Consider the following 22,353-nt stretch of genomic DNA (forward strand, 5'->3'; position numbering starts at 1 on the left):
AAGTATTTTTTTCTTTCTAATTCAGAGAATAATTGAACAGAAATTATTTTATACTATCTTTTCAGGAGACAAACCTCTTTTCTCTGACAGCTCTCCAGAGAAATATGAGCTTCCAGAGACATTTTTCATCTGTTCATTAAAAATTAGCTGCAACATTCTTCAGAACACAATAATAACCAGCACAAACTAAAAAAAAAATGTAGTTGGGGAATATCAATAAAGAATGAAGCCAAACAGTGAAAAGTTATAAATAAGCAGAAGAAAGGTGCAATTTCAGTATTCCTCGTATTCCTCATGATTGTTCAGATTTCAAGGCAGAGTTTGGAGAAAGTAAGTGTTAGTCCAGCTGCCCTTCTCTAGTCATTCAGGCATGAAGAGATATTTTAAAATATGTGGCATCACTAATGCATTAATCGGTGATTCCTAAGCATGGTCTTTACTACTCTAGCACTGAAGATTTTTGACAAAATCGTTTCCTGAGAGTGCAATTTTATTGAGGGTGGGATTTTCAAATGCGTTCAACATTGGCCTAATGCTGCTCCCATTGAAATCAATCTGAATTTTATCACTGATTTCAGTGGGAGCAGAGTTACACCAAAGCTGAGAGCTGACTGTTTAAATAAGTGCACACACAACTGCAGCCTTCCTCACTTCCATCTAGTCAGCCCCTCTTCTTCCTACCCAACCTCTCCACAGCTCAGCACCACCTCCCCTCAGCTCTAAAATGTCTTCTTCCCAGCTCACAATTTCCACTAGCACACATTCCTATACACACAAACCCTTCAGGACTTTGAAAACCCACCTCCAGGCTTAGAATCCTTCAGATCTTAGGTACTAACATGACCCTCATTACCATGGTATCTGAGCAGCTCACTGTCTTTTAATGTATTTGTCCTCAAAACACCCCTGTGAGGTAGAGAAGACATGAACTGCTACAGCCTGAGCTAAAGAACTAAGGCTAACCCTTCCCCTCCACGCCCCATATCTACCATCACTAGGCTCATGAATCCTATTGCTGGTCCTGGAGAAGTAGAAGCAGAGGAAGCTGGGACAGCTGATAGCTTCAAGGAGTGTATTCAGGGAACTCCATATTCTGCTTTGATGGAGTTAACAGGAAATAGCCCCATACAGGCCTGTAATCCTGCAGCAAATAGACTGCACAGGGAGAAAGCACGGAATCAGGGATTTCCCAGGTTGCAGGTCTAGGAGACACCAGTAGCAACATAGTCCAGCATTAGCCCCACCAGGAGTCCCTTGGTGGCAGCGGATGGTACTTCATGAGCTATACTACCCAGTATCTAAAGTATAACTGATATGGGTGGCAATATTTCAGAGGATTAGCCCTACTAGCCTTAAAGACCAGCTGCCCCCTGTTCACAAGAACCTCTGAACCAAAAAGGTTGTTTACATAGCTCTACTTAAAGTTAATGAATATACCGTGGAGTGCACAATGGGCTAAAGTTCAATGTAGACTTTACTCCTTGCATGTAATACATAAATATTTGCTCTTTTGAAAAAGAATTCCTAACTCTGAAAAGCAAAATGTGTTAAGACTTTAATAGATACTATAGTTAAAAGGTTCAGCCTATAGAAAATACAAAGTACAAGAAATGTCTTTATAAATTCAGAGGAAAAACTGCTATGTGGACCTGATCCTACTGGTTTCAATGTGTTTTGACTCACACCCTGTGTTAGGAGAGAGGGAGAGAGAGATATTTTGTAGCTAGACTATGGGTTAAGGAGTCAGAAGTCCTGAGTTCCATTTCCAGCTCTGTAATTGGCTCATTCACATCTTGGACAACTCATGTAACCTCTACCAGTTTCACCATCTTTAAAATGGAGATGTTATTTTCTCAGGAGTCTTGTGACACTCAGTGTTTGTACAGTGCAATCTGATATAGAAATACAATATTTTTTAAAATTCTGCATATTGATCCTTGGAAATTTCCATACATAAGAAAAAAATCACTGTTTATTTTGAAACCAAAAACATAATCCTACTGAATTATGCAAACAGAGCTAGATCCTCAATAGTGACTAAGATACATTTAAAGGGCAGGGGAGTAGTAAAGGTGTCTTTAGATCTACTTCATGAGTCCCTGACCCAGGGGCTGGTTAGTGCCAGCCCTTCAGATAGCTTAATTACATCCAGCTGTCTGTAGTCCAATGGGCCTTTCTAGCAACTGGGGATTGCAGGAGCACTCCACCACATTCCCCATCTCCAGGGACTGCCCTGGAAAGTGGGTGGCATAGGGCCAATTCCCGCATCCCATGGGAATCCTCACTTGGACAGATCCACCAAGTTTCTGGCTCCTTTGCACCACCAGAGCACAAAGCTGGCAAAACAGGAACAAGGATCTGTCCCACAATTTCCCCAGGTTTCCAGGTATCTTTAAGAAACACTCAAATAGATTCTTTTAAGAAATATCATCATTTCTGGTGTCGTAGCTGCTAGTGCTGTGAATTATAATTATTATTTATTCAGCCCATAGCACTTCATAGGGAAATAAAAGTGGCATAGTCCTTGATTCAAGGAGTTTTTAATCTCAGTTCCATTTAATAAAGCAAGGACGACAAGCACAAGATGGGATCATTGTGAGATGAAATGTTCATCTCCTCCTATCCTGGCATTTTTTCAGGCTCACTTTAACTGCTCCCTTACATGTCAGTTATATTTCCTGTGACACGCTGTACCTCAGGTACACTCTTATGGTGTGATTTGTGTATCATTCATGTTCACCCTTACAGTGTAACTATGTATCGTCTGATGCAAAGTATGTCATGTAAGGTGTTTTTGGAATGCTCATGACTTACTGAACATTATTATGGTAGCAGGTTTCCTGCAATGTCATACATATATACAGATATGAAATTCTGCTATGTCATATCCCCAAATGTGTGTCACATGGCTTGAACAGATGCAGACAAGCAGAAATCTGAAGGTACACACCCCACAGAGGCATACATACAGGAACAATGGATTGGCCTAAGCGCTTTTGAGCACTTTGGCTCAAAAGGGAAAAGTCATGCCCATTGCCATGATCACCTGACCTCAGGGGGTGTCGAAAGGGTGTTAAAAGAAAGAGGCATCTTTGTCTCAGGGCTCTCCTCCGCAATCTGTCTTCTATGGCAGAACGTTATTGACACCCCAGCTATAGGAAACACTTTTGTAAGTCAAGACCAAACAGCTTTAGCTTGGGTTAGGTTTTGAGGGGCAGGGGGAAGTTTCAATCTCCCCAGTGCCTGAAACTAACCTCACTCCTTTCCCCACCAGATACTGTGTACGCTAGTTTCATCTTAAATATTCATCTTCTCCATTAAATGGGCTCGCTCATTTAAAACAGGCCTTGATCCCTTTGGGTTTATTAAAAGCCACAGTGGATGACAAAAAAGAAAAAAAAATAATTTGGATACTGGAAAACTAAGATCTGGTGGCATTAGTTCCCCACCTTCTTTCACTTCTGGTGAATGACAAACCAATTTCCAACTTAACATTAAAGAAAATAATTAACTCTTTTTAAGGGCATTCTACTAGGGTTTTTGCCCAGATAAAGACTAATATAAAGTCAGTAAGAACTTTAAGATTTGGGCCAATATTATTAAAAATCATTCAGCCCATCCCTGCATCTCTTTATATGAAGATAGATGATGGGCTTGAGTCAGCTCTTAGTTATACTGGTGTCAATCGTGTAAGTCAGAAATAATTCTACTGAAATCAATGGAGTGACGGCAGTGCAAAACTGGTGTGAATGAGAGGAGATTCAGGCCAGATTTATAGTTAAATGTCCAGAGTGAAAACAGGACACTTACAGATTTAATGATACATGCATGAGGCCTGCAGATACCAAGTTCTACAAACGTCATACTATATAGGAATCAGAAGTAACAGACAAATCATGAACAGAGGGTCTCACACTGTACACTGTGGACTAATGGTGGCCAGTTGACCACTCACGGACAGTCTGTGCAGAGCTAGCTTGTCACATGATGCTGGCTCTCCTCCTTGTTTCCAGCTGCCAAACTGCATTAAAAGACAGCTAACGCTATTGTAAGTACTTTCCTAACATTACTTTTCAACATCAGTGATTGCTGTAGTTGGCAGAGGGATGCTACATGATCACAAATGGAAGAGAAGGTTGTCAGGACGGGGAGGACGGGCAGTCCCCCAGCCACTTTAGTTGGAGAGCTGGTGCACTATAACATAGTTTCTCAACCTGTGGTATGCAAGACACGGGCAGGGGGTACGCAGCAAAAAACCCAGTGAAGGGAGGCGGGCTGCAACTGTCGACTTCTGGAGAAGTCAGAAGTCAGGCAACAGTCACCAGCTTCTGGGGGAGGAAGGTGGCAGCTGCTGGCTTCCCGCCCGGTCCCACCTCCTAACTGGGAGGTGGATGGCAGCTACCCCAATCCTGGGAAGTTGGGTGGCAGCTGCTGGCTTCTTGGGACACAGAGCACCAGCCTCTGGTTTGGGTGGGAGCTGCTGGCTTTTTGGGAATCTGGGCGGCAGCCTCCTGCGTCCTGCCTGGTCCCAACTCCCAGGTGGGAGCCTGGCAACAGCCTCTTGCACCCTGTGAGCTAGGCTTGCAGCTGGGTGGCTGCCACCCATGCCCCGAGCCAAGAGACAGCCTCATGTGCCCTGGCTTGAAGATGGGCAGCAGCTGTCTGCCCACATCCCCGGCTCCCAGCCTGCGCGGAAGCCTCCTCTGCCCCAGCTCGGAGCAGGTGGCAGTCGCCCACCTCCCGGGGTGGCAGCCAGGCAGCAGCTGCCTGCAATTTGCCCAGGTGGCAGCTCCCCTCCCTGGCTCAAAGTCCAGTGCCCAGAAAGCCAGGTGGAGAGCTCAGCAGCTTGCCCAGTCCTGGAGCCAGGCTCTACCAACAGGCTTACTTGTCAATTTCACAACTCTGACAGCCACAGATTTTACCAGTATAAAAATCTTAAAAGGGGCCCACACAGTGTGATTTGGCCCAGGCCCATACCCCCTAGGCCATGGGGAGCGCTGCTATCCGCTCTGGTGGGCCACTTGTGCCTGCTCATACCTCCCAAGTTCCCGCCTGTGTGAGGAGAACAGCACCTGACCCCACCATCAGGCCACAGTGATTGGCTGGCGTTGACCTTTGCTCCTATATAGAGGAAGGGGAGGAGGAAGGAGGGGAGAAACATCATGGGGTTTTGTGATCTGCCACAGCCACACAGAACTCAGAACTCTCCTGCTTTACGAGAAATACAGTCGTCCAGTGGTAAAGGGGAAAAAGATTATTTCTCAGAGTGGAAAATTGAGTGTTGAGGTACTTATTCAAATTTTCAGAAGTTAGGGGGTACTTGCTACTTAAAAGGTTGAAAAATACTACACTAGAAAATATAGGCCTTGCCTGCAATTGGGGTTTGCTCTGCTTCTGGTCATCAGTGCAAGCTGTGATCTGCACCATCAATGTTTACCACTGTTTGAAACCAGAGTAAGCTGCACAAATGCAAGCTGTGACTTATCCTGTTTACACCACAGGTGTGCACTAATGCAGTTTAGTCACTGGTGTATTTCAGTGCAAAACCCCAACATAGACAAGGCCACCCTGTATGGCCATTCTATGTCAGCAGAGAGAAGAATTGGATAACACACTTTCAATCTCTAACACTTATGAATCCAAGTCGTTTTCGAAATTGGTTCTTAAAGAACAAAATGTTTTGGTTTGAGGAAATAACTGGTTTGCTTTTTAAAATGTTTGTTTATTTTGAAACAGACCCTTCCTTCATCAAATATTGCTTTTTCATCTATATATGCTTTTAAAATGGCTACACTACAAGCTGCTGTGGCCTTAATACAATGCCCAGGATTGGACCTAGGACTAGAGCTGGTAGAAAATGTTCCAAAAGAACATTTCTCTTTTCTGTCAGAAAATGCCATTTCATCAAAATCAAAACTTTCTGAGAGAATGTGTGGATTTCATGAAATTTCATTTAGAAAAAGAACTTTTAAAAAAGGGGTCAATTGATCTTTCAATAAGGTCAAAACTGAACATATCAATTTTTCATTTCAAAGCTTTTTAAAGAAAGTAAGAATGAAGTATTTCCATTTTATTGAATCAGAATGTTCCAATCAACCAAAAACCAAAAACATTTTAAAATGTCGTTTTGCAGAATATTTCAAGTTTCCAAGTCAATATCTCAACATTTGTCATGGATGAAAACTCCTGTTCCAGCACAGTTCTACCTAGGACATACCTTATGACAAAATATGGTCAAATATTTATATACTTGTTAAAGACTAGTAACACTGAATGTCTGGGTAAAAACTGGTTAATTGGCTAAAGTTATAGTTGTTTTTTCCAGAGCACCAATTCCACCACCATTGCTACAACCACCTTTATATCAATGAGAGCAGGAAGAAAGCTGCCTAAAAGTAACATTTCAAATTGCAAACATCCTGCTTACAGACTGTAGAATAACGACATACTTAAACAGCCATCAGGCTTGTCCTTTGGGTTCTGTTGCCTGTGATTCAAAGCTGCCAATGGCCTTCTTGTGTGATAAACAGGCAAAACTTTTGAACAATCTTTTGTAAGTATTCTTTTTAAGTATTTTAAAGTATTAAGTATCAAGATAAGTATTTATCTAGAAAAGTTGTTCATTTCCACTCCTTTTTGAATGTAGTATTCCTGACCCATCAGCAAAACAGTGCTTGCTATCCTTTCTATAAACTGCAAACTTCCAATGCTACTTAGGTGGAATGAATAAGAATCCTTCTCTTGGAAACTTGAATACTTTTGGCAGTGTATCAATTAAATGTGAACACGATGCTAGCCCTTTGGAAACCATTTAATACTGAAGATTAGTGGGTGAATTTCCAGATTTGGAGCAATAGCGGATGCTATGTCTGAGAAGAAATAAGGATTTTGGTCAGAAGGGTTGGAGATGGGCCTGTAATGAATCCTCAGAGATGCACCTCCTTCCTGTAGGAAAACTTCTCTTCCCTGATGTCTTCACAATGAGCTTCAGTTCACCCCATGTCTAAGTCCCAACACCTTTCACAAGTTGGGAACAAGCAGTGCATTCTACCCAAACATACCTGAAATGTTCAGCTGTGTTTCTAAAAAAAAAGACGAGTTTCTATTTTCATTTGTTTCTTAAGCCAGTGTGAGACAACAAGGGAGCAACAAATAATGCAACATTGTTTAAAGCTTTACTGGAAAACAACTTTTGGCTTTTGCCAGAACAGAAAAAAACAACATAGACACAACAGGGTGTATGCAGCTCAGAACAAAGATTAAGGCTGTAAATGCATCTAAAAATACACTGATACACACCCTGGAGAGTTTTACTGAAATACAAAACTGGTGTCTTATTTACACTGAAAACAAAATAGACTATGGAGTGGAAAAATAGAAATGCTGCACACCAAAAAGATAAATACCTTAACAGAGGGGTGTTTTCATAACACGAACTTGCACCATGCCAAGTTATAGCCTGTTTTATGGAGTCCTTCTGTTTCATGAGCATTCAGGACTTCATCCAAAGCCACTGAAATCCAAAACTCAATGGAAGGACTCCCATCAACATTTCAGTTGGCTTTGGATTCAGCCCTAAATTCATCCCATGACCGTGGTCTAGGCTAGAATAAAAACCGGGGGTGGAGGGGAGGTTTAGTTAGGTAACATAACTAGAAATCTCATTTAGCCTCTAGTGTAGACACAGTTTAATGCATTTAAAACCATGTTAGATGGTTGTGAGGTTAAACTGGTACCTAAATTAGGTATTAAATGGTGTTTCAAATGTCCAGTAACATGATTTGTTTTAAATCCTTTTTCCTGGTTTAGACAACGGCTATTCCACTATTCAATAAAATAAAAATGTTTTTTGTTTTCATTTGTCTTTTACTGAAGCATAGACTCAAATGAGAAATAAATCGTATTAAGGTATAGTCCAGCAAATGGCAGAAGGGTGTGACCAACTGAGTCAGATGGTCTCATGTAATGAAGTTATGTCATGGTTGAGTCTTTCAACGCAAAAGTTGGACATCAAATATCTAGACTATTCCACTTTGTGAATTCATGATTGTTAACATTTTTCTGCCTGAAATGGGAGCTTGCATTTTAGATCCTGTATTGAATCATGTGCGATGTTTGAATAATATTTCCATGCCAAACACCTTCAATATTCTTGTTTGTACATTGCACTTTTAGTGTCATCTATTTAAATACAGAGCGTGCAGTTTGGGAAAAAAAGCATTATATATGATCCGAATGAACGTTTTAAAAAATAAAAAAATAGTTAAGTGGTACAGTCACTGTAGACGAGAAAGAGAAACAGAAATAAAATTCCACTAAAGAAAACAGGAGAAAGGAAGAAATAGTAAAACCAATCTGTTGTGAACTATTTTTCATAGCAGAAAGTTATAGTCAATGAAACCCACAAAACTTTTCATTTTAACAGACGTTTAAAATGCAAAAGGTTCATTTTCTATTAGCAATGCCACCAGGGAGTTTCAGAACCTTTTTTCATTCATGGATCATTAATGCACTTCTTGGGTTGTTTAGTCACTCAGCCTTTAGCCCCACAGAGCACCCGAGGAATAAGTTAATGGCCATTAATGCATGCCCTGAGCGTCCTCTTGCTTAGCTAATGGGAAATAAGTCTTTAGAATAAAGCTTTCTGTAGCTCCACAAACATAGCTTAATAGAGTAAAACTCTTTGTAACATTTGTTAAGTGTTTTTGATACAACTTTAAAGCAAACATACTTTTCTATTTAAGGCTGGTTGCCTACTTCCCAATGTGAGAGAAGGCCCACAAAGCAGAGGAAAGGAGGAGAAGAAGCAGATGCTGATTGGCTGCTCCCAGCTATTGTGGAAGGTGAAGAAAAACTCCAGCATATGCCCACATGCTGTAAGAACCCCAGATATGGTTCTCAGGCCCCAGTTCAGCAAAGCACTTAAACACATGCTTAATCTAAGAATGTACTTGGGACTTAACCATGTGCTTAAGTACTTTGAATTGGGGCCTTACAGCATGCTCCTATTACAATAGGCACATGCTGGCTTTTCAGAGGAGAGGGAAGCAGCCCTGGGATACCCTCTTCAGTCAGCTACTAGGAGAGGCCAGTCACAGAACTAGGTTGGCTCATCCTCATTTCTTATAGGAGTGAGGATAAGCTATAGGAGAGCAACAACACCTGGGACTTTTTTTCACTCCTCAACTGGGGAGGAACACAGAGCACAACTCCTTTTCTCTCATCCACCAAGTGCAGGCTCCTCCTCACACCTCCCTCTTCAGGGAAGCAACACCAGAGAGTTGGCTCTTGTTTGCATTGCCCAGTAGTCCCCATAGCTCCAAGCATCCTCGTCTGCTTCCTTTGCTCACTCTGAATATGCCACTGCCATTCTCGCACTAAATCATAGTTTTTGCACGCCAAGATGTCCAGCATAGCAGACCCTGCTTACTGGAGAATGAGGACATTTCACAATGAGTGGAGTGAAGTTTCACTTTAATGCCTCATCAACATTATAAAATAACCACATTTAAAACACAATTGTCAAAATGACTTAGCTTAAGTAGCAGGGTTCACTAACTTGGTTATTGTCCAGTGCAAACACTATGAACAAAGACCCAAACAGGTCACATTCACCGGGGAATCCACGACAGAACTCCACTGGCAGTGACCATGTTTGAACTGAGTTTTAGTGAGCGCAGCTGTGCCATCCGTGCATCCAAGGCTGTAGGATGCCCACAGGATAATAAACAAGTATTTGCTTTTGTGCAATTCAGAGGAAGAAAATTCAGGACTTAAATCTCATTTATTCCATTCCTGCAAGTGAGGCAGGGTGGGGAGGGTGTGGGCAAAGGTGATTTAAAGCTTTTTGCCACCTTTACACTCCCTTTATTCTGGGCCGTCCTGCACGTTCCACCCTGTAAGCAAGAACAGCCTTGGGGCTGCTCTCCCTGACACTCTGTTTCCCGTGGCCTCTTGGAAGCAGAGAATTGCTGCAGTGTAGCACACTCCAGCCACACTACCAACACATCTCTTGTGCCATCGGTTGGGAGCAGGACCAGTCTAGGAGCCTTACATCATTTCTACAGCAGCCAAGCAGGCCATTTAACCAGGGGGCTATTTCTGACCACTTTACACAGACAGAATGGCATAAAGGGACAATATTACTGAGAACTGGATGCTAGCTCAGTTTCTTTATCTCAAATCTTAGAAGTATAAATGCATGTTCCTCTGCATGTGTGTTATATGTATTCGTGGCTGCATACACACATATGTATGCATGTTCAAGCACTAGTTCAGCTTCTGGATTCCCAATGGCTCCCACTTCGTTGGAAGTTCTCTCTTTTGGGTTTTGAGACCCTCACTCTTCTCACTTGTAAAATCCACTCCCACCTAGCTTTCCCTTACAATTTATAGGAAGACTGACACATCAGAAAGTGTCCTCATTTTTCCTGTCACACCCCAAAATAAACACGCTGAGTTAAATCCTTACCCCACTTAAACCAGCGTGAGTTTTGTCATTTACTTCAAGGGAGCCAGGATTTCACCCACAGTAGGTTTCCATATCAAAGCCATTCCAACAGTCATTACTAATGAATGTTAGTGGTTCCTCGATGCAGGATATTTTGGTTAAATCACCTGCATGGGTAAGTCAGAATTTGTCTGGATGCCAGGTAAGCATTTCCTCAAGACAGAAAAGAAACGAAAAACATAGTTTCTACTGTCAGGCAATCTTCCTGCCACAGACTCATTAAAGGTAATTATGGGGAGGAAACAGTATATATTGTATTTATTATGTAAATGAAGATGGGGGGGGAAGGAGAGAAGACAAGGGTCAATACCTCTGCTTCTTGCAGGGTCCCGTGGTTCAAGCACACCATGTCTGGACAAGTGATAGGAGAGCCACAGCCTTCTCGAATTGCCAGCTGCATATACTGTTTTAGGCACTAGAAAGAAGGAAAGAAAAATAAAATGATGGAAAGTTGCAACCCTTATGATGGTAACACGCAGATGTTAACACTGCATTACAGAGCTGCCACCTCCACTTCCTTAATTGGCTGTCCTAGAGCACTAGTATAGAGAAAACAAATTATCATTCCTGTGAATGCTAAGAACGTAGCAAAGAACAATTAATTATGTATGACTTCATCCATTGCATATTGAGCTTACTCAAGTCAGCAAGTCAAATCTTTCGGTGCTAACATTTTCTTTGCATTAAGCTTAGACTTGGAAAAGAACAGGCTATATTTCACTCTAATTAAAATAGGTTTTGCTCTTCTATTTTCCCTTCATGTATTTTTAATTCAGTCTCTCACCTTGTGTCCACCATTATTGTGCCTCATTTACAAGCAGGAGAGTTGCTTTCTCAGCAATCTGCAATGAAGGCAGTTTATGGATTGGCTAGCAGAGCAATGCTCTGGAAATAGTGAGACTATCAACTTTCCTCTAAATAGATTGTGTCATTTCCACGAATTGCCATCAATCACAGGTCTACCGAGCAAGTGTTCGAAGTCCGTTTCCAGCAAAGAGGCCCTCCTGCATGTGTCCACATCACTTCACTGCACAAAAATAATTGTGTTGTATTTTTTCTTGGGACATTTCATCAGGAAGAGCAGATCATGATTGTGTCGTCCCCATTATGACATATCCAATTTGGATTTTAAGAGCCCAACTCTCCAGTCCATTACACTAGTTTTATGCCAGGGCAACTGAAACTGAAACTGGGGTAACAGTGTGAAACTGGTGTAACAGAGGTTTCTAATTCCAAAATACACAAGTAAATAGTGAACCCAAAGTGTCCTGTGAAAAAACATGGACCAATGTTCCAGGTAAAAGGGATGTAACACAACAGATGCTGCAAAATGATACCATTTCAGCTCTACCCTGCATGCCAGCAAAATGTACACCTACCAAATCCTTGCAGCAGCTTAAACAGCTTATTTTAAATGAAAATGAATATATCTTCCACCAAACTGCATGACATTTAAAATGACACCTGATTTCCAATAAGATGTTTAAATATTTTGACATTTGAATTTAAAAAGGAGATCATCAGGTAATTTATTACCAAAATTTAGGGATTTAATTTTTTTTTAAGTTTCAAAAGCCTAATATTAATAGTAACGGATTAAATTATGAGCCCTGCCGCACACCCCAGGAGTGTAATAGGGAGTAAGGAGTTCCTTTATATCCCTGTATGGACTACCTGCATTGCCAGAGCCTGTAGGGGAGGCTGCCACTGGACTGTTACTTTTCCGCCCGTCAGATGGGCAGGAGATGGGAGGGGATGGATAGGGAATGGGCAGAGTCTTGGCTCTGCCCCCCAATGTGCTAGCAAGCACAGCTGAGCTGGCACAGAGGATGAAATAATCAGTGCCAGCATTAAGTTACTTGCCCCCAGTTCAAGGGAGACTAGAGACACAATCTGGTTCCTGCCCTGCTCCTGGGTTTCAAGCCAGCCCCGTATGTTCATGATTTTTGTTTTAATTTTCAATCAACTTTTATTTGTTTAAATTTAAGCATTCCCCTGCATGAGAACTAGAAAGTGATACTAGTAGATATAAGAATAGAATAGGCAAGTCTATTTTCACACTCCAAGATGAGCAAAGGACAAAAAGTAAATAAGCAGTATCACTATTCTAACCATTTTAATAACTTAAGGGGTTATTAGTAACACAAGGGATTTAATGAGACTTAACCAGACTTCAAATAATGTAGTTAATGCTACTTGCCAAAAGGCCCCTAGAAACAACACCAGAAAGAGTTAGTAATTGAATCAAAAAGTGGGTTTAATGGCCTAGCTACAATACACACCTCCCATCTGCATAGAAAGGTAGAAAGAAACAGAGGAAGTAACATAGTCATGATTAAGGATAAAATTATGTCATGGAGGTCACAGATTCCCTGACTTCCAGAGACCTCTGAGACATTTTCTGCTTCATCCCTGCAGCAGCAGGACAGAGCTGTCAGCCTGCAGGGGGGCCCCCACAGCTCTCAGCCACCAACCCCCAGAGCTTCCAGCCATCATGGGTAGGAAGTAGACCAACTGCTCTGAGCCACCCACCCCAGAGCTCAGAGCCATCGCAGAGAGCAGGGGGCCCCTGGAGATCCTTACTCCCGGACCCGCAGCTCCAAGCAACCATGGGAGTTGGGGGGCCCCAGAGACCTGAAGCTTCCAGCCATGGCCCCGCAGCTCTGAGCCAGCACAAGCAGCAGGGGGCCCCACCGCTGTCAGCTACAGCAGCGCGGAGTGCTGGACCCCTTCTCCAACAGGGTTTGGCTCTCACCCTCCCCAATCAGCCCCATTTTGTCACTGTTATTTTTAGTAGAAGTCAGGGACAGGTCATGGGCTTCCGTGAATTCGTGTATATTATCTTAGTGATCTGTCCCTGACTTTTACTAAAAATAACTGACAAAATTTTAACCTTAGCCATGATTGACCACAACAGGAAACGGTCTGCTCCAGTGTTTGCCCCCAAAAATCCACAGGCAGTGGGGTGGAGGAAGACTGCATAGCTCACAATTGTGTGACGGCCCAGCACATGCTCCCTGCTCCCATCATTCAGTGCCTACAGCTCCCTTTTGGGAGTGCAGGATTTTCCTCTCACCTTTAAGATTAGGCGTTGAACTCTCCTCAATGTGTCTCTGAGTACTGGAGAACAATGCTTTTCTCTGACAGCAACCCCAGCTCCTGTCCCTTCTGGGACGGGTGACTATGTTTAATAATTTACTTTGACAGTAAGATACAGTTGACTCAGATTCTAGTGTCAGCTCAGGCCACCCCATTCATTAAGGAGAGAGGAAAAGGCTGAGACATTACTGCAGGACTCATGGAAGCCCAAAGGCTTTTTCTTAACTTAGACTGCTAGGATAGTTGACCTCACCACTGACAGTTATTTTCCTGTGGAAGAATGGGCGTGCAGCTCTTATGTAGCTGAGCAACAATACTACACATGTACAGTATTTCTGTATACAGTATACCTTCAGGGCTACACCTTCAAGAGGCTGGATGGCTCAGAGGCTTGCTAATAGGCTAGGGAACCTTTCTCTTCTAATTTCCTGGTTCAAATCCAGATCAGATCAGCACCAGTCTTTTATGCTGTAGTTTTACAGACTGACTTCAATAGGCTTTGGTTCAGAAGCCAATAGCCAAGGATCTCAAAAGTACTTTACAAACAACAGCCTGTGACATAAATTTTACAAACATTAAATCTTTTACAGATTACAAAACTGAGACCGAGGGACTAGAGGCCCGATCCAGTCAGGTGCTGCGGAGAGTTAAAAGATGTTGAGTGCTTCCCAGGTGGCACAAAGCACATTGCAGGACAGAGCCTTAAATGACTTGCTAAAGATCACACATCAATCTGGGAACCAGGAATAGAACCTCACTTTCCTCTTCCCAAAATTAGCAGTAAAGAAATAAATGTATTTTAACTTTTAGCACAGCAGAAATGCTTTAAGCTTTTATTATTAATTTGAAAATTCAGTTGCTAATTTAGTTGTTTAATTATAAAGTAGCTGAAAATGAAGCACTGATGCAAGCTGTGACTGTGATGACAGGGCAAAGAGAATTGCAAACTTATACTGTGAAATACTCATTTGCATTTGTAAATTATACAAGCATTTCCATGCCATAGAAAAAACACTGAAAAATTGTAATTTTTGCTTGGGCAATTGAATACCACAGTGACGAAAAATCCATTGATACATATACATTAAACATACTGCATATGGAAACTATGGCCAAGATTTTCAGAAATGGCTGCTCATCTCCTCCTGAAAATTAGAGCCCTTTAAGGCATCTTACACAGAGAGTGAGAGAGAGTGCAAGCAAATACAGTTCTTTAAAAATACGATTATTTCACAAACACAGGAAACTGTGGTTAGAGACATGCACATGATAGGTAGTCAAAAGTTCTGGGTAGTATTCATGACTGCCAATATCTCCTTGTGTGACTTTAGCAAATCAAAAGCATGTTTACCCTCTACTCAAAGTAAATTCCTAAGAATAGTGTTGTGGATTCCAAGTTTAATTGTTTCTCAGTCAGAGACAATGTAATGAAAAAAAATTTCAACTGCCAGACCTAAAAATTTACCCTGGCTAAGCTGTATTCTTCCTGCTTGCATATTACCACCAGTAAATGGAATTTAGACATGTATGTTCATGATACATCAGCCAGAAAAAAATCTAGCTCTCTCCCATAATTGAATTTGCTTTGCAGTGGTGACAGAAGTAAGATAAAATTTACGAGTGGGATTATTAAAAGAGTTTGGCACTAACCTCACAGCTCCCACAGAAGTCAATGGTACTTCCATTAACTTCAGTGGAAAGACCAGTGCCGAGTGCTTTGGAAAAAATCTTACCCAGAAAAGAAGGGGAAAAAATATTTTCATTAAAGCAAGCAGCTATGGCTCAAAACATACAGAGACCAAACAAATCTGTTGAGCAAGATGTGCCATTTTTGCAGAGCTACTCTTCTGACCATAAGTGCATTTCAGCCTCTCATTTCCTCAACTGTCTTATCTATAAAATGGGGATAATAAATAAATACCTATTTCACAGGATGATGTAAGGTTTTATTAGTTAATGTTTGTAAGAGTGCTTTGATGTCAAATCAAAACTATGAAAGCGAAGTATATTGTTTTATGTACCCACACCGAGATTATATTATGGTATCTATGTCTAATACAAACACTCCACTATGCTCTGTTATATGTATACATACATATAAGGACAGAGAAGGAACATATAGACATAGACACATACTCATCAATACATGTACAGCTCAAGTGGAGACAATATGACATTTATTTTCATGAGGGAAGAAACTTTTAAGAGAGCTAGCCAACAACCAGGACTGACAACATACAAAATTTCATTTTCAGTAAGACATTTGATACAAGCTTCAGCCTAAAGGAAGTTGTTATAATCAAATTCTCAATCTAACTCTGGAAATAGGTGCTTATATGACTATCAATAAGTATTCCTCTAGAAACTACTCTAACTTCACTGATTTCAAAGAATATATACAGAACAGGATTAAACAAAATATTGCCAGAGATAAAGGTTTTTAGCATGGGATTTAGTCTATATAAGGCATTAGCGCAATTCCACATTTTACCTCTAGATTTTTATTAGTTCAGGCAATTTATTTAAATCTTATGTTGCTAGGCAATGACATGACAAGGGCACTTGTACTCTGACTACAAAGCCATATTTCTATTCAAGGCCACTTTCAAATAATCTTCTCTTTGCCACAGACATAAGACTGGTTTCAGTCATTACGGCATATTGCTTTTTCAAGTACATCAAGTGTATTCAATATGTTCTGTTAACTTTCTCAACTCCAATTTGTACAAAGCTTTCCAGCTCACTAATTGTAACCTCTATTGCTTTTGATAGAAAACATGGAATGAAACCACAAACCTGACACATGATAAATTTAAATATCTAGTTTTTAAACTGAGAAAGATAAAAGATAGTCAGTTAAAAGATGAGGGCGAGAAGGAAATCAGTACAGTCCTTTCAATATCATGTCCTATATGTCCCCTATATTAAGTTGACATTAGGTAGTATGTTTGGAATATGAAATTTTACAATCATTATATAATTTAAAAGGCAAAAGCAGAGATCTACAGTATGCTGTAATTGGGATCAAAGTACAATCAGTGCTTAACATTAAAATAAGGTGATGGAAATGCAAAATAAATTATATATATTAGGAGAGCTCATTAAAAATGCTCTGTCAAAACAATTTAGGCAGAAAATGGCTTTCCAACTAAACTTACATGTTCATGAAAAAAATCCATATTTCATCAAAAACCACAAAACTGGTATTTTTCATATTTAACTAAAGTGTTTCAATCTTTATTTGCCAAAAATTGATTTTTATTACTATTTTAGTTTTCAGTCTTTTATTAAAACCAAAGAAGCCCAAATAAAGTTTTCAGCAAAAACAACAAACCTTCAGTGACATTTTCACAGGGGAAAAAAAAGAGTAATTTCCCAACCAGCTCTACAAGTTACAATTTATTTATTACTTGTAGTGTGGTAGCATGTACAGGCCTTAATCAGGGATCAAGGCTCCATTGTATTCACTATCTATTTTTATCATGTAGGCTATAATACTTATATCTTTAAATCTTTCCATTCATAAAAGGCCCAGTTGATCAATGCATACCCATGTGCAGTGTCGTTGATATCAATGCATCTACTTGTGTGAGCACTATGGATATTCACCTCAGTGAGTAAGGATTTGTTGTCTGGCATCAGATATGCCTGGTCAGGGCCAGTGCACATAAGCTTAAATTCAAAAAGTACTTACAGCATGTGGAATAGGTATATCTATCTAAAGTTTTATAATGTGCTCATCACCATGTTATCCGAGTGCCTTGTGTTATATATGGTTAGCTATTATAAAATACACAGTTAAAAGTATTTGTCAAGATAGTAAATCAAGATAGATTTGCTAAGTATGATTAAACTATCAGCACCCTTTCATTTTCCACCTCTGTAGCTTAACATTTAAGGATGGGGTGCAATGCTCATTGAAGTTGCTGGGAATATCTCCATGGACTCCAGTGAACACTGCGTGAGGCCCTATAAGAGAATCTCAGAGTGAGACAAGCATAAAGAGTGAAACATCCTTTTTTAGCTTAAGCAGGTTGTGGGTCTTGTGGCCAAACAAAGGAGAAATCAGTGGCTATGTACATGTTTGTGATGACCATATGGCCACAAATGGCACACCAACTGTTGGAAGCAATTGAGTGTCAACAGGCAAGTGTGACCACAGGGCAGTGTGTGTTACTCGATAGTTCACTATTCCATAACAACAAGTATTTCTTTTTGTGGCTCTTTCTGACACCCAACCTGATAAATGCCGTCACTGAGATTTATTCCTTCATCAGATCTGCTTTTACTGTTGGTAATCACCATTCTTACATGCAATTTTAAACTGCTCTGTGTCTGCCACTCAAAGTCTGGAGAGCCATATTGTAAAAATAAAAATAAAATACATATTGGCTTCTGGTAACCCAGATGTGGTGGGATTACTATCAGTAAGCACCAGAGAGTACTTACCCACCATGAGAGCCAGTTGCAAATATACCAGAGATTTCGAACAAAGTGACATGTCACATTAGAGCTGGTCCCAGATACAATGTGTTCTGCACTAAGGACTGAGTCCAGAGATTTGTTCTGTTAGGCCTGGCTCTGTTACTGATTTACTGCTGGGTATGGGGCAAGTTACTTACATCTCTGTCTCAATTTCACCACCTATAAAATGGAGATAATACCTACTTCAAAGGGGTGGTTGTGAGGAGTTCTTTGAACATATAAAGTGCTTTGACTATGTGCTAAGTATTATTATTATATACGCCAATTTTAATCAGGTTTTTGTTTTGTTTTGTTTTTTAATGTACAAGTTATTCTGAGGCATTTCAAGCTTGGAAAGAAACCCATATGCCACAACAGGACAGTTGGCTACCTGTGGGCAGAAATGGAAAACAATCTGAGGTGAGCTTTATTTAAAATCATTGGGGCATTGCGGCACAGGGACTGAATGTTTGATCTGCCTACACCTGAAGAGACGAGTATAATAAAGTGTGGTGGAGAAAGAGAGACTGAATCCTTTCTTGAAATTAGCAGAAGGAAAGAGGATGGCCTTTTATATTTGGATTTTTTCAATCTAATTTACCTCTTATGCTGGTTTTACACCATGTAAACTCCATTAACTTCAATGGAGTTATTCCAGATTTACACTAGTGCAAGAGGAAATCAGACCCATGACTACCACTATGAACTGAGAAGTATTATCTCACTAGGGCACAGGTATGTGGATTTTGGAGATGGGCCATTATTTTCTTGTGTGAGAAAGAAACAACATATGGAAAAGAGAGTGTGACTGAGGGTCAACGTTAGTCCAGAAATCTTCCCTCACCCTGTGTTGTCTCTTTCCTCCTCCTCGTCATTCTTCACCTCCACCCTTTGGTTGTCTTTTGAGTTGTCTCCCTCCCACTCTGAGCGCGCTCTCCCTCTCCTGTCTTTTCACATCTGTTCCCTCCATTGTGCTGCTCAGTGCTGTCCTGGATGCACTAGCTACAGCAGAAAATTCTGCTTTCTCAAGCACCCACAGATCAAGCAACAGATGCACAGAGTGTTTCATAAATCAAGATGTCTCTTTGGGCTGAGTCCTGGGAAAAGAAATGGCCACTTTATCTCTGCAGTAACTAGCACGTGCTTAGTGACACACAGCAGTATACTGGAGGAAATGGAGATCAGGGGAAAGACAACAGGGTAGAATGGCTCCAAGCCCTGTCTAAGCTGGGCTCTCATTCTCTGAAATGAAACCCCAAGTAGAAGGCTGGTTCTGACCATAGTTCAGAAAAGTTAAGGGGTTAAATGTACCTCCTCTTGCCCAGCTGGCATGGCATTGCCTATTAAATTCATCCAAATCTTAGGAGGGGAAATATTTTGCCTTACACAAAAATATTGTACCAATGTGATGACACATGGATTGTTATAGAGGCATTTGTTTAATTTATTTCACATTTCAGTTACTTCACACACTTCTCAGAAACATAAGACCACAAGATTGAAGACTGATGAGTCATGCCACTGCAGCAGAGACGTGTACCAACACCCATAAGCTCGGAGGTAAAATTATCCTTTGTTTTTGCAAGATTAGTCTGTTATTGTACATGACATTAGGCAGCTCAAACCTTGTTCTGATAGTAACATACAATGTAAAATTAATTGCTGGCTGGTGACCTTGGCAGGAGTGTCATTTGCAGTTGAACTCACTCATATAACACCCAAGATCAGAATATTTGGAAAAAAAAGTTGGAAAGAAGATTGGAGAAGTATTTGACATGGATATTCTGACAGTCTTATTAGATCCCCCGCAAAGCTTGCATCCTCCCCAAGAGTAATTGGCTAGCTTTCAGCTGTCGTCATTTCCATCAGGGCAACATGGACCTTATCAGACGGCCGTGAACACCCGTAGGCTACAAACTCTTCTGTAATTTTCTGTAAGACCTTGGCTGTTTCCAGACAGACAAACTCTGCATACACGGTGCTCTTTACTAACCCTTTCGAAAGGTATATTTTAGAGAGAGAAAAGCTATACTGGGCAGTTTTTAGTCATTGTATCAAGGCATCCTGGCTTCAAAACACTTTTAATGGGACTAGTCTTTGTCACCAAGCTCCTCCAACTGGCTCACTAAAATGTTTAGAATTCTAAAAATTCCAAAATAGTTTTTTCTGCTCAATACGTGGCATACATAAAACACCTGAGTGTAGCATTGTATGATGACTTTGTTGATACTGGGATACTAGCAGCTTTTCTACATCAAAAAGAGAAAAATCCTTTTTGAAATCTGACCTTTCATACTCCTGCACGACTTGACCCAGGAGTTTTGTAGCCCTGGGAAGTGGCAATCTCACATTTCCAACTGGACGAAGTAATCACTTCTAGTCCTGGAAGCATCAGATGTTGGAATGTGAAGTAACATTTTGAGATACAGTAATGGTCATTTCTAGAAGTCTCTATAGCTCCTTCTGAGCCTTGTGCAGTTGAACATTTGGTAACAAAGGCACCTGGCTTTACAAGCTGAAAAACTATAAATGCCCCAATGACGCTTTTTTAAATCTGTCTAAAACATTTCTAAAGTAGTTCTTCTGTAGTGTGTGGCCTTTGTAGCACAATATATGTTAGTGTTTGTGCCATATAAATATTTTATTAGCACTTGTTTGGATGACTTGCATTACATAAACTAGCCATCCCAAAATCATGACAATTAAACCTTTACACCACACTACACCATCACATAGTCCCCATATGTATTATTTATAGTACACACAGAAAAGCCAGCCAGAGACTCCAGTCAGAGGAACCAGAAGCAGACAAAGCAGGGACTGCTGCAGTAGGGGAAGTGATCAAACGGGGCCTAGCAAAGGCCTACCACTATCCCAGACCCAGAACTGTATACACTGGGAGCACTTGGACCCAGCTGGTCCTTAGTCCCCACGTGACCTTGGGGGGGAAATCTACAGAGATGAGCCAGACAGAGACTTCAGACAGGGCAACAGGAGGTGCAGAAGCAGCCAAAATGGGGACATTCAGAAAACTTTCTACAGTTTTGACTGGACTTTCTCTGCCCTGTGCTGATTGTCTGGTTGCTCCAGTCATCCCTTTCCCTCACTGTCTCTTCGCCTCAGCCTCGCTCCACACCTGGCCCTCTTTTCCCCTGCCCTTTAATATCTCCTTTCCCTTCACTTTTCTTTCCATTTATCATAGCCCTTTCTAACTAACCCTATGCACCCCAAGAAACTAACTTGCCATTTGCTGCCATCACATAATTCACTCTGATGGTGTGTTTTACTCCTTTCCCCACCCTGTGTTCTTCAGGGCAAGGACTGTATACAATTCTGGGTTTGTACAGTGCCTAGCACAATGGGTTGTCCCTTAGGCACGACCATAAAAAACATGATTATTAACAACACCCAGTTTGTTGTGAGACTCATCCACATTCTCATTTTAAACTAACACAACTCAAACTCAGCCAAGTCATCATATGGCAGTCACCCAAGAAGCTGCAGAGAAAGATTACTTCAGACTTGAGCTCATGAGTTTTTACTGTATGCTTACTTCAATAGCAACAAACATTGCAGGAATATCTGGCTGATGCCATCTTATTTGAACTCAAGCCCAGGTCCAAAGTGAAAAGTCTGTGTACAAATCCATCACACCATCTGATTTTTACTTTTTTCCTTTAAACAGCTAAAAGGAAAGATTTCTAGTTGGAACCTCCTGTCTTAATGGCAACGTTCCACTCAAATGCAAATACACACTCAAATAAAATTTGCTTTGGTTGGAATACAGGTTTTGCGAGGCATAAGATTTATTAGATCAGCTGCTAAGCTGGAAAATACCAGATACACAATACTAACCCATTTAACATCTTTTGTTTTACAGATCATAAACGATGGGCAGAAACATAAGCCTCAATGCCTGAATAATTAAATTTCCATTAGCCCTCAAAGTTAGTAATGATGTAGAGGAAAACATTTGTATTGGGGAATACAGAACCAAGATAAATGTCAGCTGAATGTAAAATGTTTATGAAAGCAACAGGAATACATAGAAACACCTTAGCATAGGACACACTCTCTCCATGTTGAGCCTACCTGCTACATCAGGTTTAATGTTATCTTTGGTGCTGCATGGATAACCTCGTTATGAAAAATATATATATAAAACTAGACTTGCTTAGAGCATCAGCACCCCAAAAACAGTTTGTCTTTATTTCAGATACTAAGGCAGAGATTCTTGCCCCAGCTTCAATCTTTTCATACAGGATAACAGCTTAGAGCAG

At 40.8% G+C, this 22,353-nt stretch overlaps 1 protein-coding gene and 1 long non-coding RNA gene across 6 annotated transcripts in view; one reads left to right on the top strand and one right to left on the bottom strand.

Moving 5' to 3' along the window:
* Positions 1-22,353, bottom strand: part of RNF144B (ring finger protein 144B) — a 124,985-nt gene that overhangs the window by 28,476 nt on the left and 74,156 nt on the right. For all 5 annotated transcript variants that reach the window (XM_067537592.1, XM_067537593.1, XM_067537596.1 and 2 more), the window contains one exon: positions 10,821-10,925. In XM_067537592.1, the coding sequence (XP_067393693.1) occupies positions 10,821-10,925 (105 nt within the window). The remainder of the gene's footprint in view (positions 1-10,820; positions 10,926-22,353) is intronic.
* LOC137146346 (uncharacterized) lies at positions 18,293-22,261 on the top strand. The gene is made up of 3 exons (XR_010917916.1): positions 18,293-18,493; positions 19,534-19,633; positions 21,954-22,261. It is a non-coding gene; the product is annotated as an uncharacterized lncRNA (long non-coding RNA).

This window comes from Emydura macquarii, unplaced genomic scaffold (genome assembly GCF_026122565.2).
Source record: "Emydura macquarii macquarii isolate MOO-44397 ecotype Brisbane River unplaced genomic scaffold, CSIRO-AGI_Emac_v2 contig_431, whole genome shotgun sequence".
NCBI lineage: Eukaryota > Metazoa > Chordata > Testudines > Chelidae > Emydura > Emydura macquarii.